The 21752-nt window shown below is 38.7% G+C and overlaps 1 protein-coding gene across 3 annotated transcripts; it reads right to left on the bottom strand.

Annotated features, from left to right (window-relative positions):
- Positions 1–55: 55 nt before the first annotated feature.
- Positions 56–21519, bottom strand: BORA (BORA aurora kinase A activator). Of its 3 annotated transcripts, none has more exons than XM_054198121.1 (12): positions 21414–21519; positions 20313–20483; positions 19080–19186; positions 15405–15450; positions 13734–13815; positions 12442–12507; positions 11649–11705; positions 10120–10340; positions 8611–8764; positions 7004–7605; positions 6486–6617; positions 56–3366 (listed from the first exon to the last, which is right to left on the bottom strand). In XM_054198121.1, the coding sequence occupies exons 2-12, from the start codon at positions 20466–20468 to the stop codon at positions 3181–3183; spliced, it is 1809 nt and encodes a 602-aa protein (XP_054054096.1). In that variant the 5' UTR covers positions 20469–20483; positions 21414–21519; the 3' UTR covers positions 56–3180. The 3 variants fall into 3 exon arrangements, with proteins under 3 accessions (XP_054054096.1, XP_054054105.1, XP_054054086.1); XM_054198130.1 differs by lacking the exon at positions 21414–21519 and adding an exon at positions 20043–20103 and having other exon boundaries at positions 20313–20405; XM_054198111.1 differs by lacking the exon at positions 21414–21519 and having other exon boundaries at positions 20313–20760.
- Between the last annotated feature and the right edge of the window lie 233 nt (positions 21520–21752).

The raw sequence follows: 21752 nt of genomic DNA, 5'->3' as shown, positions 1-21752 counted from the left end.
CTGCAGATTGTCGCAAAAAAATTTAATGCAAACCATCTAGGTACGAAAGAGATGTCTTTATTCTGTTTCATTACTCCATTTACAATTATTATACATGTTAAAGGTCTCTCGGTAAAACTACTGAAATTAATTTAATGTAAACAACGACCGTTTTGTGCAACGCGTGCCGACCAACGTATTAAGTACAACTAGAGAAACAGAATGGTCAAATGATTTCCACAATAATTTGCACGGTAGGTTTCTTCTACAAAAATCATTATAAAAACGTAATAAAAAATATGCATGTTTTCATAAAATAAATAATTCCCATCTAATTGAAGGCTATAAACTAGGGTAGAAAATACAAGCAGTTTATTTGGAGGGATCCTTAATTACTTCTCGCATTCACCCATTTCTGCTGTTACTCTTCCCTTACCCTTTAAGAAAATGCTTACGCAGGGTGCAAGTAAATATTTTAGTGATTGCTTTTTTTATCTGTGAATACTTTGGATGTATTACTATAAAGAATTTTAAAAAATTAATCAAATAAAATCAAATCTTAATTATACATATCATGCCGAACAGTTCAGAAAGAGATCATAATTTGGACCACCCTGCTTCTCATCTTCCTCTTTACATTAACATTACTACTGTTTTTAGTAATCACACTTGCAAAAATAAATCCTTTGTACAGTCCGGAAATCTGAAATTCACCCTTTCAATTGATGATTGTTAAAGAGAATTATCATGAGAAACAGAAAAGAGGCAAGATCATAAATAACTTTTAAATCTCAGACAAGTTGTGTCTTGTTTTTGAGCTACAAACCTTACAAGCTGAAGCCAAGAACATTTTGAAGGCCCTATTCAAGAAGTTCATTTTCCAGAAGTCTAAGGTCATTCTAACAAAATTCATCCCCTAAAAGTTAGCAATTCAGTTTGTTTCCGGCTTTTAGTAGGGCACTGTTTCAAGAGCATGAAACAGCTGATTCAGGATGTTAGGTTCAATTACCGTCTAGCCGGTTACAAAAATCTTGATTAAATTGCTACGGAAGTAAAAATAATGCATGTCATGCTTGCTGGTTAGAAATCTCAAGTAAGTTTTTTCTATTGTGTTTGCAATGTGAGAACTAAAACTTTATTGCTTTATTGACCGGATAGAAGTTTCCCTTTAACTGTATTTTTCAGAAATCCTTCACTGTTGAATTGCTGAAAATATTTCCAGAACTGTGCTATTCACACACCACGTGTGCGCAAGTCTGGGGTCTAAGGCATTGCTTTTTAATGCTACGCAATTCATTCCATACCTCCCCTTTCGAGATTTTTTTTTTTTTTTTTTTTTTTTTTTAAAATATCATCGGTTGCCTTCAAATCTAGGTCGGACCAACTCTTTCAGGCTTAGTGCCAACAGCTACTCGTCAGCCACAGGCTATCGCTTTGGTACGAGCCTTTCTGTGCGTGGGGGAAACAGAACAGGCAGCAGAACTTCCATGCCGTATCCTGGGGCTGGATATCTGTGCTATGAAAAGGGCGAAAGCCTGCTTCCACTGGAGCACGTACTGGAACAGACTTTTATTTTCCATTAATCCAACAAAGTTTACTTCGGAGTTCTACAAACCCAGAGCTCTGAAATCTCAGTCTTTCCCTTATCTCTTCTTTCCCCTTTAGCGACCGTTATTACCGCATGGGTTCTTTTAAACAAATCCCATCAAATTTAACCAAATCTGGTTTTGATCAGGCACAGGGAGTTCTGGGTTTCCAGACTCTCCTCATTCCATTGCTTTTGCTCATTGATGGTTTTCTTGAAAGTATCAAGAGTTTGTTTATATTAATACTTTTCTCAGTAAGTGGCATGCAAAAAATTATATTTCTAAATGTTTATCTAAGTACTCGGGCAATTCCTGTAAGCAGACATAATAGTATTTGGAATTAAACATAAGAGGGAAGTAAAATTGTAATGGTTTAATAGAAGGAAGGCTGCACCATTCTCTTAATGATGTACTGAGACCAATTAACCTTATTGCACCTTCTTACATTCCTTCAAAAGAGGACCGGAGCATCAATTTGGACACAAGTGCTCTTAGGAAACACTGGTGGAGTCGGGTGATCAACATTAGTACTAATACAATTACTAAAGTCACAACACTATCATTTAATTTTAAAGTAACCAATAGTACATCTTGCTTCAGTATATAAAGTTTTAGGAGTTGTTCAGGGGGAAGAGATTCTATTTTCCTATTAAGACGTTTCCATCACTTCTCCTTTTCCTTGATTTCTGTCAAACCAAGGAAAAAACTGATCAAAGAATTGCTAAAAGGCTTCTTCTGACCTATAGCTTACTTTATTACTAAGAGAATTAAACTTTTTTTACTTTTTTTTTTTTTTTAATTGTGGAAAAGTAGATAATTTTCATAACTGGAATGGAGTTTTCATGGCAGCTGTTCACCAGGAAAACTTAACTAAAAGGACTAGCCTGGTATTAAGCACCCATTTTTAACAGTTTGCAGTTTACTATAAATCACACGCGTATTCCAGGGACCCATTTCTGGAATACTATAGTTTTATTCTTCCCTTGTGAAAGTCAGAGAGTTTCATCACTGATACTGACAGACACTCACCCCGCTCCGGCTTCCCCGCACCCCCGGCAGTTCATTTCTGCCTAGTCTTCTTGGGACCAGTGCTAATACTCCTGAAGGTACACAACAAAACTGATGGGGGCGGGGGGGGAAGCAATCCAAATCGAAACTAACATTCCTTTCCTTTCTCTTTCCCTCGTGCTTTTAGGAGTTGTGTCTTAAAATGTAGGTGTTTTTGCAGTTACGTTAGCTCCTATGCAAGTTGCCTAGGTTTGCTTCCTCTGTGTAAAATATTCCTCTTGAAGCTGAAGTTAGAGCCAAACTTTCAAAACAAGCCTCCTCATGGAATCTACCCTGATCACAGACGGCACACAATTCTGAAAAAACACTACGTTTTTTCTGTACCAAGTCTAGCCGCCTTCATTCTCAAAAGATCACTTAATGATACTGATAAATCTGTTAATAAGTCCTGAAAACCCCCACATTATTTATAAACTTCCTTAATATATACGAGACAATTTATTACATTTGCATTAAAAAAAGAAAGACAGTATGTATAATCCAGGTAATTGAGGTCACCTATACAAAGATTTATTGGACAAGACAATTTAAGTTCTCCAACAGAACACTACATACCATTTTTGTGAAATCCCTGAACTTGATTTTCGTTTTTATGTTTCCAGGCAGCAATGTTGCAAGTTGCGTTTTGACCAAATACTGTACTATGTGCTTCTGCTTTTTGGAAACAGGATTGCTTCTCTGGAGATTTTGCTCTCAGCAACTGATTGTCCTTGTGGTTTAACACTGAACACTCCTAGGTTAATACAGAAAAGTTAATTTTAAAACCATTTTCACAAAAATTCCCCAAAAGAAACAAGATCCAAACTATCTGAAAATTTCAAGTTGCAATTTGTACCTTAGCCCCCCATCTCTCCCCTTCTGAAATGAAAAAGAAATGAAAGAGAGTGTCTTCTCTGCACAAATCTTTGAGACGTGCTGTCAGGAAGAACCTTCTTCCAGAGCACGCATGCTCTCAATGAGCCAGACCGGACTCTTTCAGCCCGCAACGTCCAGGCTTTTTTCTTTTCATTCTCTGCGGGTTCTCTGTTGTGAGGGTTGAATGAAGTACTTAATGCCTCCACACTTAAATCCTAATCCAAAATGCAAAATTGGTCTTAGCTGGGATCTAGCAATAGAACGACTAGCAGTGGGAGAAGGCAGCTGCAGGACACTGGTGAGTATCTAGGACAGGTTTCATATTAGACAATTAATTCTGATGAATACATTCACATGTATAATCCATGTCCAACAGAGTGACTGGGGGCAAGACCTCAGCGAAGATGGGTATTTTTAGAAGTTAAGATAAAATATCCACCTATTCTTCCATCAAGGGCATAGTTATCCTAATCTTACATGAGTAGAGTTCCAAAATTGATGTCAACCATCTGTTAAGACACCAACAATCCACTCATTACCTTGGTAGAGAAGTGGCTATTAGCACGTCCGATACAGAAATAAAGTCAGAGCCGAATGGGCTTACTTGAGTCTTTTTATAATCTGGTACTACTGGTCAGTACTGTCTCCCCTTCAGACCGTAGATGACACTTAGTAGACCACAAAGTTTGTAAGACCGTTAAGTCCATAATTACTAAGTGACAAGAGCTGATCTTTGCTCTCTCTTCCAAATAAACTACCCTTGCTTCCCATTCTCTGGAAGAAGCAGAACTCTCCCATTAGTCACGAGATTGAGAGTTTTGCTAGACAGGTATTGCCTTTTGTAGTTTCTTTTGGTTTTAAGATAGGTCATAAAAGGGCTGGTAATCAAAAGACTTGTACCCAAGAAAGCTCCCCACCAAGATGGAGAGCAGAACAACCCACCCATAATCCAGGAGGAAGCAGTCAATGATCTGCTTCTGCACCTAGACGTACATAAGTCTATGGGGCTGGATGGGATTCACCCAAGAGTACTCAGGGAGCTGGTGGGAGAGCTCACCAAGCCTCTCCCCATCATCTATCAACAGTCTTGGTCAACAGGGGAGGTACCAGATGACTGGAGGGTGGCTAATGTGATGCCCATCTACAAGAAGGGTGAGAAGGAGGATCCGGAAAACTACAGGCCTGTCAGCCTGACCTCGGTACCAGGAAAGATCATGGAGAGGATCATCTTGAGTGAGCTCTCACGGCAAGTGCAGGGCAGCCAAGGGATCAGGGCCAGCCAGCGCGGGTTTAGGAAAGAGAGGTCCTGCTTAACCAACCTGATCTCTTTCTATGACCGTGTGACCCACCTTCTGGATGCGGGGAAGGCTGTGGATGTTGTCTATCTGGACTTTGGTAAGGCCTTCGACACCGTCCCCCACAGCATTCTCCTGGAGAAGCTGGAGAATCATGGCATAGACAAGTGTACTCTTCGCTGGGTTAAAAACTGTCTGGATGGCCGTGCCCAGAGAGTTGTGATTAATGGGGTGAAATCCTCTTGGTGGCCGGTCACCAGTGGTGTCCCTCAGGGCTCAGTTTTGTGGCCAGTTTTGTTTAATATCTTTATCAATGATCTGGATGAGGGGATTGAGTGCACCCTCAGTAAGTTTGCAGACGACACCAAACTAGGTGGGAGTGTTGATCTGCTTGAGGGTAGGAAGGCTCTACAGAGGGACCTGGACAGGCTGGATCAATGGGCCAAGGCCAACTGTATGAGGTTTAATAAGGCCAAGTGCCAGGTCCTGCATTTCGGTCACAACAACCCCAAGCAACGCTACAGGCTTGGGGAAGAGTGGCTGGAAAGCTGCCCAGCAGAAAAGGACCTGGGGGTGCTGGTGGACGGCCAGCTTAACAGGAGCCAGCAGTGTGCCCAGGTGGCCAAGAAGGCCAACAGCATTCTGGCCTGTATGAGGAATAGCGTGGCCAGCAGGAGCAGGGAAGTGATGGTGCCTCTGTACTCGGCACTGGTGAGGCCTCATCTCGAGTGCTGTGTTCAGTTTTGGGCCCCTCTGTACAAGAGGGACATTGAAGTGCTGGAGCGTGTCCAGAGGAGAGCTACCAGGCTGGTGAGGGGTCTGGAGACCAGGTCATATGAGGAGAGGCTGAGGGAGCTGGGCATGTTTAACTTGGAGAAGAGGAGGCTGAGGGGAGACCTCATTGCCCTCTACACCTACCTGAAAGGAGGTTGGAGAGAGGTGGGTGTTGGCCTCTTCTCCCAGGTGAATAATGACAGGACCAGAGGAAATGGTCTGAAGTTGTGGCAGGGGAGGTTTAGGTTAGATATTAGGAAGAATTACTTTACTGAAAGAGTGGTCAGGCACTGGAACAGCCTGCCCAGGGAGGTGGTTGAGTCACCATCCCTAGAGGTATTTAAGAAACATCTAGATGTGGCACTTCAGGGCATGCTCTAATGGCACAGGTTGTAGGGGGTTTGTGTGTGTGTATGATTGGACTCGATCTCAAAGGTCCTTTCCAACTATGAAGGCTCTATGATTCTATGAAGTCAGCATGCCAGGTATGGTCCAGAAAACTTGAGGTTAGTTTATGAAAAGAAGTGGCAGACAATTTTTCCAAAAAAAAGTGCTTCTCCACAGGCACACACTGAAAAACTTAGCGATAAAAAAAGGAGCAAGAACAACAGAAACAAAAATAAGAGACAGACTACAACACACCAGAAGGCATGAGCGGCCTCACAATTACCTTTTACACACATACTTGTTTCCTCTGAAACTACCTTTGGCTTTGTCATAGAACACATTAATTTTATTCTCATCTTACAATAATTGTCCTGCATTTAGTCCTTGTTTTCAACATACTACTTGAAATGATGCTACATTAACATGCTTTCTAATATCACCTGACGGTCTCTCCCCTCAGGCTCCCTGAAAGTGAATAAAATAGGGAATGGATGCTTTGGATGGGAAGCCTATCGCTTTGGTATCACAATTTAACTCCTACCTTTGTTCTAAGAAGTTGAGATTTATTCTGAAACACGTTAGTATTCACATCATTTTCTCTGCAATTGGTTTCAGCCCCTGCAGTATCCATAATGCTGCTTCCACAAGTCTGTGTATTATAACCACTGTCCACCTGAAATCAAGAAGCAGGGCTTTAAAAATGTGCTGCAATTTATCGCCAATAAACCCCTCAGATTCTCATACCTGATACGATTTGTATTTAGCAGAACTTCATCCAACAAACCAACTACCACCAGTGAATAACAAAAGCAAATGGTAAATGGGTCTGTCAGTTCGCATTAAGCTAAAAGTTACGTAGTAACATAAAAATAATTGATAATTGCTATGCTAACTCCACTGAGAGAGGAAAAAGGGGATGGGGGGAGGAATAAAAGTCACAATACCACCTGCATGCCACATCCAATAAGAGAAAATAGACAATTACTTCCAGAACGGTACACATATTAAAAGTTAAGTATGTCGAGCTCCATTCTACAGAGAAGCAAAAAAAGATTTTACCTGAATACTACTGTTGTCACAAGGAATTGCACTGCTTTCTGCAAGAGGTGACATGCACATGCGAGAGCTTTCAATACTGAAAGTAATCCCCGTCATAAAGCTGGTCATTGGTGCATTGCTATTGCCAATTGTTTCTTTTATCCAAGTGTTTTCCTCTGACACTTCAGCTGCATCAGCCATATCTACAGTATTATTTTCCTTTGAGCCTTCTATATCCTGAAAGGATGACAGCCTTTGATGACAAGCTTCTGAGTGATCTGGTGCAATAGACACAGTCGCTACCACGAGATGTGTACCATGTGCAAAAGTGTCACCGTCTGGCTGACGTAAGTTTATTCTACTATCCATTTCTGAGAAGCGAGCTTCTGCTGGAGAAGCATTTTCCTTGTCTTCCTCATCCTCACCACGATTCTCAACTGCAATTGGTATTCTAATGACAGAAGTCTGATACTGGGCAGTTCCTCTACAAGCTCCAAGCCTCATAGGAGAACAATTTTTAATTGGAGAACAACCATCTATGTAAGGGCTTCTTGTACTTGGAGGTGTCATTCTATTTGAGGCAGAAGGAATATCTGGAGAGCGAAATGTAAATTTTCTTTGGTCTGTGAAAAACAAAGTTATTCTATCAGATATCAGGTGGAGTTACAGTCATCATTCCCAAAGCCCTACACTCCTTTGAATAATTACAGCCAACTACATCGTATTTTACTGACCACGGTCCGCAGCTCCAAAGCCTTCTTAAAAACACAAAACAAAAAACCAACCAACGAAAAAAAACCCACCAAAACCCAAACCAACCACACTTGTAAACTATCATGGTACAGGCAAGATTTTATCACATTTTTACCACCAAACTTGTTTCCTAAGACATGGTTTGATGTACATTTTCAATGTCAATACTACACAGTGTTCAAAGGAAAGTAGGCGAAAGCTGGTTCTGTGGCTGTTTTCCAAACAAATATCAATACACATATTCTATAGGCGTTTAAAACATTTGGGGCAGCAATAAAGTTTTCAAGAAAATCAAATAAGTGAAAAAACACCTACGCAATCTCCACATACAATGGTGCTGAAACACCACAAAGTTCACGAGAGCAAAATTACATATAAACACGGCGTTAAGTCTTACCAGGTAGTGGATGAAACATGAAATACTGACATTTTCTAGAGCAACAAGGACACAAAATGTTGCCGATATCTTCACTAGTCAGTTTCAATTAAAATAAACTTCACCATCACGTGATTTGAAAACTCAAGCCAACTGGAATTGTGACTTGGTTTAGTTCAGGCATATGGCTTTAATCCCCCTCCTCATACTACGTTAATCCTTTAATTTTTTTTTTTTTTTCATTCCTATTAGGTCTCAGTTCCTCCTTGTAGAATATTTTCCCTAGTTGATTGTTTGCAAGCAGATACTTCAGTGTTTCATATCATTAAGATATTTCACTGCTGAACAATAAATGTGTCATACAAGAGGAGACTGCTGGTCTGCCAAGCACAGTAACTTGTCTCCAAACAGAAACAAGTTCCAGGAAGAATGCAGCAGTTTTTAGAAAAAAACCCATATAAATAAAGAAAAATTTAATACAAATACAATTAACCCATACCTGAGAGCGGTGTCTTTCTTATGTGAAAAGCAATTGGTGAAAAAGTAGGAGAACCATTATGTGCAGGAGACCCCTCTGGAAGCGTGGGACTGGTTATACTTCCCAGACTATAAGCCCTTGCTCCTCCCTGAATAGGACTTGATGAAAACTGACCCTTCAGTTAAAATAGAATAAAAAAAAAATTAGAAAGAAAATTTAAAAGCTAGCATATTTTCATAATGTGAACTTTGATGAATACGTATATATAAAAAGCGTTCTAACTAAAAAGCTTACGATGGCAGCACTGAGGAAAACCAATCCTGTACAATGACAATTTCTATCATTAGTTTAGTTTAAATATTCCAATTGCAGCTCTTCACTTGGACTTTACACCTCCAGGTAGGAAAAGAGCAATGGACTCAAACTGTCATATAATACCAACTAAGACTATAATATCTGCTATATTTAAGAACTACGAGAAGCCTAAACAGAGTTAATGCTATCTGTGTATATAGTCAAGTATTTCATCTCAATTTCATACTCATACCAAGGCAGATGAAAGCCAGCCACTATTTATATTTTCATAGAATCCATATTATCTGAATTATTTAACTTGGCAGCAGACAAAATACTTTTCCTTAAGAAAAGAGAATAGCGGTTGTGATCTTGTTTAAGAGTATGGTGCAAAAAGAAAAGTCACTTCCAGCAGTATAAATATGTCGTAGAAATTCTTTACTAGGTTACCATAGCAAAGACTTTTTTTTTTTTTTTACGACACACTCCTGCTGGGGTAGCGTTTTTCCATGCACTTCAGCCATCAAACAGACATAACCATACCACCTAACCCAGTTTAGCTGTGCTATGTCCACCTGGGAATAAGATTCACCTTGCTTAATACAAAAAACAGACATTATGTTCTATGTTCTCATATATGTCTGTTCATCTGAAATCTCTATTCAATGGAAAAGAAAGAAGCATGTTTAGCACTGCATTCGAAGATCCACAAGTCATTTTTTACACCATAAATGAGTTTAGCAGCTATAAGGGAAATAATTGTATCACCTGTTCATATCAACTAGTACTTTAGACAGCAGTTCATGGATTTAAAGAGGATGGATTTTTGTATACGTTTTTTATGGAAAAAAAAATGGTTTTGACATGTTTTCACCAAGTCTTGCAAAGGTATCAATTCCTACTTCCTTTCCATAACATAAAAGTAAAGCATAATTCCTTCCATACAAAATAATAGTACAACATAATAATTTGATATAATAAAAAGTCAGTAATGTGTTCTTTCAAGACTTTTTTTTGTTAATTTTTTTTTCTGAATTTGGAATTTAAAAAAAAAAAAAAACAAACCAGCCCTTTGGTCTAATACCTACTGCCTCACAAAGCAGTTATAGCTTATTAAAAAACATGGTTGTTCATCTTGTGAAAGTCAAAACACATAATCGGTACAGCCTGCTCTAAGAGCTACACTTCTGCCAGGTTAAGTCACATCCCATCCAGCCCCGAAAACTGGCTACTTACTGAACTAGATGTCTCCAGAGGGCTTCTGCACCGGACTGGAGATATGTCTATTGAACAAAGCACTCCAAGTGCACTCCCGCTACTGCATGGGCTATGCAGAGAAGGGGACAAACACTCAGATACGCTTCCATTTTCTTCTAAAAACAGCTTTCTTCTGAGTGATGAAGAACTGAGATTTTCCTGAGACTGATCTGCAAATTCATCAGGTCTAAAATATTCACCTAGACACGTGGGGGAGAGGTCATTTCCAATAAGAATGCAAGAAAAAAAATAGTATCTTCCACTACAGAGACATATATATCTAATTTAAAACATTTAATCCAATTTACCAATACAGCAAGCAATTAATCTAATTTAGGCACCTATCCCAAAGGATCACTTGTTATCATTACAAAAATGATAATATTTAATACGTTATGATAATGATAGCCTTTAATACTAAAGTCTGCATTTTCAAAAAAAAATATAAACATTGGCTAGCATCTACTTACTGGCCCAAAATCATATTATTCTTCAGATCCGAGTTGTGAAATAGGGTTTATTATACTACCAAAGCAAAACCCAGACCTTTTTTCAGGTCTCCCATATGCTTTGATGCTCATTGTGATACATCCAAAGGCAAACCAGATTCAACTCTTAAGTCAAAACAGTTAGCACTTTACAGTAGCAAGGCATACAGATGTTAACAGAGACCCATTAAAATACGCTGAGATTATTTTAGTTTTTTGTTTCTCGCTCTATCCTAATTGGATATTCCTTGTAGAAGAATTTGTCATGAATTTACAAATTACACATTGATGGAAGCATTTGTTAAAATGAAACACAAAAGCAATAAATATGGTTCTGTTTTTCTGTTTTAATTTTGATGGCCCACAGTCAGGGTTGTGAACTTCAATATCAGGATAGGCACACGGAACCAAACACCTCTGAGCTGGCTTATACCCACTATTCCCACGTATGAGCTGTAAGAACAGGCCTTTCCAGCCCCCCTGCCTGAGAAGTTCGCAGCAGTTGCTTGATATAGCAGTTACAATCAGTTAATTTGGACTCTTGCTGTCATCATGGCTTTTCTGCCACCACACAATTTCTAGTCACCACCATGGCTCCAGTTAAATTAAAGGCACAGAATTACAGCATAGCTTTGCTCAAGGCAAGGTTGAACTATGAGCCACATGGCCAGCAATCTGTAAGTCAAAAACAGCTCTGCTAAATTAAATAACTGCTCTATTGGGGGGGGGGGGGGGCAGGGGGTGTCTTCTGCTTACTACTTTTTATGCATTCAGAACAATTTCCAATCGTCCTCCATATCCCTCCTTTTTTATCTTTATCTCTGCGCTCAAATCATATAATTTTAAGTCAGATGACCTATGCAACATGCAATAACTGTCTATTTTAGAACACATACTTAAAACTTTCATTCCTACATTAGGTTTTCAACATTTCATAGGACAAAAAAACCCAGCAAACAATACAAAAACAAGTTTTCTATTGAGACATTTATAATTAAATTTAGATATTACATGACATACCTAGTATTTTCTCTAAATTAAAATCCACTGGCAAAGACAGTACTGTCTGACAAGCAGCTGCAATGAATAAAACCAACAAAATTAGCTTACGGTGACCTTTTACTAAAACTATAGAAACAAAAATTCACTTTCAAATTGCACTGTAACTGAGCTATTTAAGTTACAGCTGCAATAAGGAAAAGTGTTAATTAAAGCTAGGATTCTGATTTGACGACACTATAAGCAGCACGCTCAGGCCTACAGATAAAAAAAAAACAAGGCTTGTAACATAAAAGCCTCTAGAGAGGCATTCTTAACTGAGAAGAAAGGTCTCTGAAAAAGGAAAGATTCAAAAGGAAATGGGAGAAGGATTATCAAAACGCCCTGGGGGAAAACACTACCTATTTATCTAAAGTGAAATAGTTTAAAAGATTTCTTAAGATTTCTGCTATTTATTTCGCAGAGGAAATAATCAAGATTCTCTACCCCAAAACAATCCAACACATTAAAGGTTTCTTGAAACTGTAATTTACCCATAAACCTGAGGCTTATATGCACTTTTTAATTCAGAAAAAGTGCATACATTGAGTTGGAAAAAATGCACTCTACTTCAATTTCTACCTCAGAAAAGCGTATAATAGAATTAAATGAGAAATGAACATTAAAATTAATAGTACCATACAGTTAAAGAAAAATATTTTCTACAGGAATATTAACAAAACAATCATTCCCTTTTGAAATTAAATAGCCATTTAAAAATGGGTTATTTTGCTTCAGAGAAAGCCTGTAGTTTTAGACAGTGCCTTTTACCCACCATTGCTTTTCCCAGGCTGCAAAGCAAGCTGTCTTCCAATTGGAGAAATGTTATTTAGATCTATGGCTGTAAAACAGATAAGAACTTAAATTTAAAGCATGCATTGCATTTAGAGTTTTGAAACCTAGCAACAGTAAGTTAGAATATTTATTACAAGTAAACAAAATTTTTGCATCAAAATTGGGAAAAGATTAGAAAGGAGTACTGAAGAAAGGTTACTATTATAGCTGGTTAAGAGAATTTCAGCACCTTTCTATTCAAAAAACCTCAGTGAAGTAGGATCAACTCTTCACCCAAATCTTTGTCTCCCGCAGCCTCCTCTATATTACAGGGATTTAAAACAAACTCAGTTTATGCTTAGCCAAACAGGCCGTGTTTAAATAAAACACATCTCCAGAAAATCATGGAGTCTGGACTTGAAGACAAAGATGAAGAATCTACCACTCCACCCATTTTATACAGCCAAGGAACACATCGGACCATTTTCTTCCACCACTCACTTTCCCAGGTCTAGGATCATGGCTTAAGTTCTCTGCCCAAGAAGTAGCAACTTTACAACTGACAATTAAAAATACACTATCCACAAGCTACATCTCCTTGATAAAAAATGTTCCAAATCTTGCAAAAATCCCCAAACACTTATTTAAGAATTTCCTACCAAACAATACTGAATGCAAGCTATACTTTATAGCTGACATTCGTCCAGCTTGTAATCGATTTACCGTGTATTCTGTTGGTTATATGTAAACTGTAGTAACAGCAGCATTAATAATAAGATCTAGTAATGGCGCAAACGAAATAAACTTAGAAAACCCACAACCCTAGGTACAAGGACAGCAAGCTAGCAGGACACTAAGAGAACAACAGGAATTTATGTAGCAAGTAAGGGTAGAAAAACATGGAACTCAGTTTCCCATATACTTCTGTTGGCGGGAAAGTAGTCAGACGTGCAGATAGGAGAAGAAGAGAGCAAAGTAGAAGACTTGGCTATTACTAGTATTAACACAGCAAAGTTGTGTGTGTAAATTAAACTGGTTGAAGACAGGTTACGAAAGGAAAAAGATTTAAGAACAGAAACCAAAAATAACAAAAAAGAAAATACAATGGAAGATCCTGGATTAATGTATGATTTTTAAGCAAAGAAAGCACTTGGAGAGAACAGCGAAAAATCTATCAGTTGTGCCATCTTTTATCATTGGCTCTAAACATTTAAATTGAGGTTGAAAAAGATTGTGCTTGATAATTTCTCCAAAAGCTAGATAATTTATGGTGAAGACACAAAAGCAACTTACATTTAGTTGAATTGAATTGAGAAACTTGCTTGCCTTCATGTTCAGTCCAAGGAGAAGGAACTATGAGTCTTTTTGTGAAAAACTAGAGCAGAATATAAACAAACCATTTTAGCACTTTTAAAAATTGGAGACTGTCGACTTACATTTAGATTAGTACCCTGAACAAGCAAAATTTAAGTCATACCTTTTGCTACTCACAGATCTATATTTTAACTCTTCCTTCCCCAAACCATATAAAGATAGTTATCCCTTATACCCAAAATATATTTCATTATTTCAGGCCCAGAGAGGTTAAAGAAAAAACAATTTTATTTGAAGAAGACCCCGTGTTCTTTATGACACATGCCACCTCAGATCTTCCAAGTCTCCAGAGTGAAAATTGTAGAAAAGTTTCATTTAACACTAATTACTCATTTAAAAATTTGAATTGTTTCTACCATACTTATTGCATAGTATTTTAACATAATTCTTTTCAAATTTTTAGCTTGTTAAACTGTTCTATTTTGACGATTGAGCTATTTTGCATAAGTGCTGAAGAGACACTGCAGTAGCAGTAAAAGAAGTGAACAACCAAGATTTTTTGACAATATTATTAGTGTATTTGGATAAACTGGTGAGCAGTGAAACATTTTGAGTACTGGTATTTCAGTCTTTTTCTTTGAACCAAAAACTATATCTACTGTCAGAGCTGCACTCTAGAACACCCTGATGATAAGGAGATGAACACTATTACACAGCTTCAAGAAGTAAGTAGCAAACCCTATTCTCGCAATAAAAGCAAGACTCAAAGCAAATGAAAACAACTCAGCTTGAAACACCGAAATATTAAAGGCATAATTTTTATCAGAGATGTGGTTTCAAGCTGTTCAGCATCATAATCCATTAGTTTATGCCTCACAAAGAAGAAACATCCTTTTTAATGCAGATTTAGCACACCAGAGTATCTTAGCTGCGGGTCAGCTACATAGCACCTTTATGGAATCATAACACGTATTTTTTGTTTATAGAGACAGAAACTGATAACAGCATGATACAATACAAAAAGGTCAACACCACTAAGGAAAGACTTGCCCATCAGAGCCTTATTTTATTTTATGTTTTTAAATTGAAATTGAAATAACATTGCAGATTTCTATAGTGAAGATTTGAAACACTTTACTTTTCCTTCTCTGCCAGACAAATGGATAGTAAAAAATAAAATAAAAAATGGAAGAATTACAAGCTACGAGAATAAAGTCCTGCCTTCAACTAAGCAGACCAAAACAAAAAAATCACCAAGGTTCTGCTATCTTTTAAAAAAATACAATAAAAGAAACTAAGCTACCCAACAGAAACAGTTAGTGTAAAACCCAAAATACCCAATCATTATTTTTAACCTTAAATTAACTATTTATAAGAGTTATCTTACAGCTACAGTTCCACTAGCCAACCAATATGAAAGAAACAAAATCTGCTGTTTTGACTTACAAGTGTGTGAAAAAAGATGGGAAGAAAAAGGCCATGTGAATTCCAACTGCAACCGGAAGGTATGAGGACACAAAATTACTTTCTTACTGACCAGTAAAATATAGTTGGCTTTTGGGTTTTGAAATCCTATAATACATGTGGATCTTTTTTGTAGGTATGTAGCTAAAACAAATCAATACTTGATGGCATAGAAAGTTTTATTACCTCCTCAATGGCTTGTTGCCTTCTGTCTTCTGTCTCCTTATCAATCCTAAGTAACAAATGAAAAACTCAATTATCAAAACCATCACATAATTGGAAAAAAAAAAGTGAAGTCCAGCCATGTAATCTTTTACAGATGCTTAAGAGAAACATTATAAATGAAATTGCACTAACCCTACCTCTTATTATGTTTTTATTATTATGTGCAATACTCTCGTACTACAGATTTAGAAATATAAATGTACTCAGTTTTTTCAGTTCATTTGAAAAAGATCTGTACCAATTATAAGTACATATTTGCAAATCTTCTATTTACTCCTTGTATCAGCAAGTATTTTTATCTGGATGAAAACTCAATCATAACTGATCTTCCAAAATAATCCATTTAGTTATGTCGAACTTGTCACATGAATAGATTTTACTATTAAAGTTGCCATGAGATTAAGCTTACAAAGAATCTCACTACAAAATCAAGCAAAATAAAAAACAGAGCTGTAAGGAACAAAAGGGCAACAAAAGTTACTTATAAAGTGTATTCTCAAATTCCTGACACAGCCTACTTTCCCAGCACAGAGTTCCCCCTTTCAAATAGCTAGTCTGACATATTTTCTTCAGTACAGGATGCAATATCGTATCAGTTTGATATATATCATATATCATATATTGAATCAGTTAACACATTCCCTTACGCAGCTTTTAACCTAGTTAAAAAAAAAAAAAAAAATCGCTACTTCAGCCATTTTCAAATGATGTATGAGGTTCTACGTTTATACTTCAAGTCTCACTTTCAGTTACTACTATGTCATCTATAAGCTTCAAAAAATTTACAATGAATATTCATCATTGTCTTAGCTTTCATACACGGTTAGTATACCTGAATTACCTTTGAATAATTTTAGAAATCGGGTAACATATAATTAGCTACACAAACACTTGTAGATGTACCTAACACATACATAAACTTTCCCTCCCAGCCCTCTTTCTTTGATGCTAATCAGACTTTTAATAGACCTGCAATACTTGGACATGCCATCTTCAACGATGTCTGCCTAGATGATGCTAAAATGACAGTTCTATGAAGACACTTGCACAAAATTCAGTTATTGTACCAAAAAAAAATAAGCATACAATCACTGTATATTTTACATAGTGGATCACGAGTAATAAGCATGTTTACAAGCCAGATTGCAAAGGAGAAACAGGAACTGGGAAAACAGCTCCCACTAAAAGTGCAAATTAGTGAAGAAGGGATGTTTTTTCTTTAGTGCATAACTCCCGGAAAATAGCAAAGTAAAAACATCATATGTATTTAACAAGAATAAAAACAAGCCAGTCTTGTATGCAACTTCAAGCAATAGAGCACTTGCAACTGTGACACACAGTATGCAAGATGCAGTACAGACTTTTATAATACTTAACATATAATAGCATAGCATCCAATTTAGAAACATTGAATTTCTACCAGTAGAAATAAAAAAGGAAAAAAGTTTATGGACAAGACAGTATCACCATGTCTGCTGAATTACTGACAGGCTATTTTTCATTGACAGTCTGACGGAAAAAAGTTCTCCTTATCGTTTTATAAACAGAGCAATAAACACACAGCACATAAGATGATGCCCAGTTTATGGAAACAGTAATACTGCACAAAATCAAGTCTACATGTGATACACACTTAGACTTCACAAAGTGCTCACAAGCTTTTACGCTGTGCTGCTACCCAAACTGTTTTCACTACATAATGGAGAATTAACAGCTTGAAATATTTATACACCACATTTATTATGCTTGTGGTTCTTTGCAAGTAATTCAGAAAATGACTTGTTAAAAAAAGCACTATTAAAATGGAGTATATAGTTTGTGTAACATTATGCGTGGCCTTCAAAAACTCAATAATTCTATCAGGAACGTTTAATGTCAAGAGCTGTATTTATGGCACTTTAGTTTCTACAAAGCAGTGTTTATGAAATGTAAATTAAAATCAATTGTCATACAAAATCTTAATCACATACAGTTTGCAGCCACCAGAAATAGCCACCTCAGTCTGTACAACACTGAAACATGTAAGCCTGGACACAACAAATCTACATACAGACAGACTAGCCTCTTTCTAGTCGTATCAGATGATTTAAAAAAAAAAGTCACAGGGGGTATGAAACAGTGGAACAGACTGGAAGGACCCACCGAGATAACACGTTTGTATCTATAGGCTATACCGCTAATCATCATTGGAATTGTCAGCCAAGCCATCTAAATTAAAGTGCATGTGTGTCCTAACAGGCTTCCAGAAACAATGTAATCAACTCCCTAAAAACATAAGTCTTAAGGCTTTATAAGGTTACAAAAATCATTAGAATCTGAAACCTACTGGCTGCTAGAGGAGGGCCAGGAAACAAACAGAGGTTAAGAAAAATAGTATTGACATTAAGGCATGGCGATTCACAGATACAGCTGAGGACAGTTACATTTTTTTCTACACCTCTGCTATAGCAAGAAATTCATATTCCTGCTTATACATCTTCCTTTCAAAAAAAAAAAAAAAAGTAGGTTCATCCAGACACTAAGAACAATAGGTCTAACTCATAGTAGTTTCTATGATGAGGATGGTTTAACACTGGCACAGGCTGCCCAGAGAGGTTGTAGATGTCCCATCCCAGGAAACATTCAAGGTCAGGCTGGATGGGGCCCTGAGCAACCTATCTAGTTGAAGATGTCCCTGCTCATTGCAGGGTGGTTGGACTAGATGACCCTTAAAGGTCCCTTCCAACCCAAACCATTCTGTGAATAGTCAGAGGACTCTTGCCCTAAACAGCCCTCTATCTGTTCCATTTCAGTAACAGGACTTGGACATCCTATAGGCATAACCAGGATGGAGGACTGTTTTATTATTTTGTTACTGTGGTGCTCTATGCCATGAGGTGCAATTCTTCGTGCAAGTTCGTATCTGAGAAACATATGGGAGTGTCTACTACAGGATTGACCATCGTGGCATTCTCTTGACCACCTTCACTTGGTGTTGTTCTGTACTATCAGTGTGTAAGACTGTCCCTCAAGATGAGCTGTGAATACCAAGCCTGTTTTACTTACTCATTTGTTTTCTCTATAGAAGTCATTTTCAGAGAAAGGAAAAAGTTGAGATCAAGATCCCCAAATTATTTGAAGTACCTAGCCATCTCTCTCTCCTCAAAGATGGCAAGCTTATTGGTCATCCATCCTTCACATTAAGTCAAATCTGTACCTTTCAAAAAGGGTACTGGCTTACCTAGCTAGCTTTTCCAGCTCTGCCCTTCTGCAGGAGTCCCAAAGACCAAACAAGCCTACACTTCATAGGTCTCAGTATGGAACACTCTGAGAAGATAAACTGTGTTGTGACAAGGAGCAGGGGAAGCAGCTTGGTAACAATCACTGGCAAGACATTTACTTGCTTCCGTTGACTGCTTTTATCTGGCTGTCTTCCAAACCGCAGTCAGAGTGAATCAGCAGCTCTTAACATTAAAAAAGAGCGACACAGAGGCAGCCTCATCTAAATGTTACATCTACATCAGGGACACATAAAACTCTATGGTAAAAGATTTGAATAAAAAGCCTTTAATGCCGTATTGAAATGCCAATATAGCAGAAGAACAGTGTTCTAGTATTCAAGCTAAGTTAACTGCATAAAAACAGATGGTAAGTTACCTAGCATGACTCAAATACATGGCTTGGCGTCGAACATCTTCCGAGTCAATTTCCACAGGATTTATTAGAGCAAGCTGATCAATAGACCATCTAAATTTTCCTGGTGTCTAAAAAAAGAAATGGACATCTTAATGCTTGCTAGTCTAAAAAGATACAAATAAAACCACAGGACAAATCTCAGTGGAACAATGCAATCATAACTTCCATATAGTTTCTGTCAGAGACAATCAAAAGAGTTTCTATTTAAGTGATCTAATTAAAAAAATGAGTAAGTCAATCAGACTTCTTTATCGTGGTAGTGGTATTACAACAATTACAAGATAAAGTGGAAGGTTATAGCTAATATTTACAAACCGAGGTGTCAATTTATTCTCAATTTCTGAGTACAGATCTACAGAAGACATAGAACTTAGATAAAATGTAGTTGCTTTTTGATTGCCATAATCAAAATCGCAGTTCCATGAAACCCCAGTGTCTGTATCTAATACAAGTTATCCAAATAACAGAGCAGGCTTTCTTGCACCTCACACTTCCAAGAAGACTTAGGAGTTGCAACTCCACACACATCCCGCAGTCTCCCTCATAACGCCACGCATAGTTCACAAGAAAATCCAATTCAGATGTAAAGCAGCTTCACCCCTTTATTTAACAATTAATTACAAAATACTGATCAAGTATCCGTTTAAAAAATTACCTACCAAATGAGTCTCTTTACTTTCATTAGCAAAGCATCATCTCTGCTTATCAGATAATAATTCCAACTGCAAACCAGAAGGGAATTTGCAACTAAAAAAAGTTATATATACATAAATCATTACTTCGATTCTGTGAATATGCAAACAGCTCATAACAGATGTGCAGTTAAGTTTTACTTGCATCCAGCCTGCTTAGCATGTAAGTAGGAACTGGTTTTTTTCCACTTAAAGTGGGACAAGAGCACCACATCCAACAACTGTCCTTTACCTTTTTTCAACTGGTTTTGGCACTTACGAAGTAGGTGCTAATCTATTGATACACCTAATAGCTAAAGAAAAAAAAATAATCAGGAAAGTAGGAAGTGACAATGTTAGTACTAAAGGCAGCATACTCCTGTAATCAGAACCACCAAATGCCACCAAAATCCTTTGGCTTAGTATATACATCAAAGTACGCTAAATGGAATACACTTTTTAATGCATTTCAACATATTAGCACTACATCTGTATAGTTACACAACTGAAGACCAGATCTTACAGATGAGGATTTTGTTGATTTAAAGACTGAAGGACTGGAGACAATCTGCTCCTGAAGAGTATAATAATCACTGGGACTTTCAAAAGGATTCAGGATTGTGACTCGTCCTGGAGTTTCTGGTGTTATCTGCATTTTAGCTTCTTTGGTATCATCCATAACACTAAGCTATACCTGTAAAAGAAAGAGGGAGGGGGGAAAAATGAAGGGAAAAAAAAATCAAGTTAGAATTTTGACTTTTTAAGGGTCATCCTGAAGGTTTTGGGAAGAGATGATCAATCATTTTCAAGAAATGAGAAGCAGAGTAAAAGAACCGTAGTTTTGGCTTTGTTGTTTGGCTTACTGACATGCAAAGAGCTGATAAACGAAGCTGATATGGATGAAAACTAGAAAGAATTAGAACCTATGAAAACAAAACAAGAAAGGACATCAGACAGGAGATTTTAAAAGAAAAAAAATAAAACAAACAAAAACAGGGGGGAAAAAAACAGAAAAAAACCAACAAAATGGCGATGAAGCCAAATATATTCCTGAAGGACAGCTCAAATACCAAACGCTTGAAACTCCCTCAGGGGCTTCAGAAATCAAGAGACGTTACCGGAGTGTGAGTACCACAGGTACTATCTCCCCGGGTGCCGCGGACAGAGCGGGAAACGAGGGGCCACGACGGCGAGGGGGCTGCCGGCAAGCCTGCCGTCGTACACACCGGACAACCCCAGAAGCTTCTGGTTGCCCGCAGCCCCCTACCTTCCCCGGGCGGCGGGAAGCAGCCGTGCCGGCCGCTGAGGAAACCACGGTGCTGCGCCCCTCCCCCAACGGGCCGAGGCCAGCCACAGCCCCCGAGGGGCTCCGAGAGGCGCCACCACTCCCTCACACAACGGAAAGAGGGGAGAAGGGCCGGTGGGCCTGCTGTCTCCCGCTCAGGCCGCGTCCCGGAGGCTCCCTCACTTAAGGCGGCGAAAGAGACCCGAATCCCGGGGAGATGCCCCCGGCTCAGTGTCCGTCCCCCTCCCACAGGGGCAGCCCCTTCTCCCTCTTCCCCCAGGGCGGTATCACCCAGCCGCTCTCCCGACGCGAAGAGGCCGAGGCCGGCGCAGCAGCTACCTGCCGCCGTTACCGGGCCGCCGCTGCCGGGGCGCCCGCTCATGCTCCCCTCAGATCACAGCGCCCGCTCATGCTCCCCTCAGATCACAGCTCCCGCCTCCGCCGCTCCGGGCGGCTCTTTAACTAGCCCCGCCCCATTCCCGGGCTCTGCCCAATCACCCCGCTCAGTCTCCGGTGACAGGCCAATGGCAGGTGCCCACACACCAACCCCCGCCCCCCAGCTCTCCAACGGGCCAATCGCTAGGGGAGCCGCCACACAAATTCGAAAGAAAGTCCGCCCCTTTACTTCCGGCCGTTACGCGAGCGGCTTCCGTTTGGGGCGTCTCGTGGGGCGGGAGT

This window comes from Rissa tridactyla, chromosome 1 (genome assembly GCF_028500815.1).
Source record: "Rissa tridactyla isolate bRisTri1 chromosome 1, bRisTri1.patW.cur.20221130, whole genome shotgun sequence".
Lineage (NCBI taxonomy): Eukaryota > Metazoa > Chordata > Aves > Charadriiformes > Laridae > Rissa > Rissa tridactyla.
The sequence above is the reverse complement of the archived record's forward strand: the minus strand, read 5'-3'. Positions and strand labels throughout refer to the sequence as shown.

Excerpts from the sequence above, each read along its gene's own strand:
- BORA (XM_054198121.1), bottom strand. The coding sequence starts at position 20,468 with ATGGATGATACCAAAGAAGCTAAAATGCAGATAACACCAGAAACTCCA. Across the intron at positions 15,451-19,079 it reads ATGTATTTGAGTCATGCTAG|GATTGATAAGGAGACAGAAG; the intron begins GTAACTTACCAT and ends TTTGTTACTTAG. Across the intron at positions 10,341-11,648 it reads TAATTTAGAGAAAATACTAG|GTGAATATTTTAGACCTGAT; the intron begins GTATGTCATGTA and ends CCACGTGTCTAG.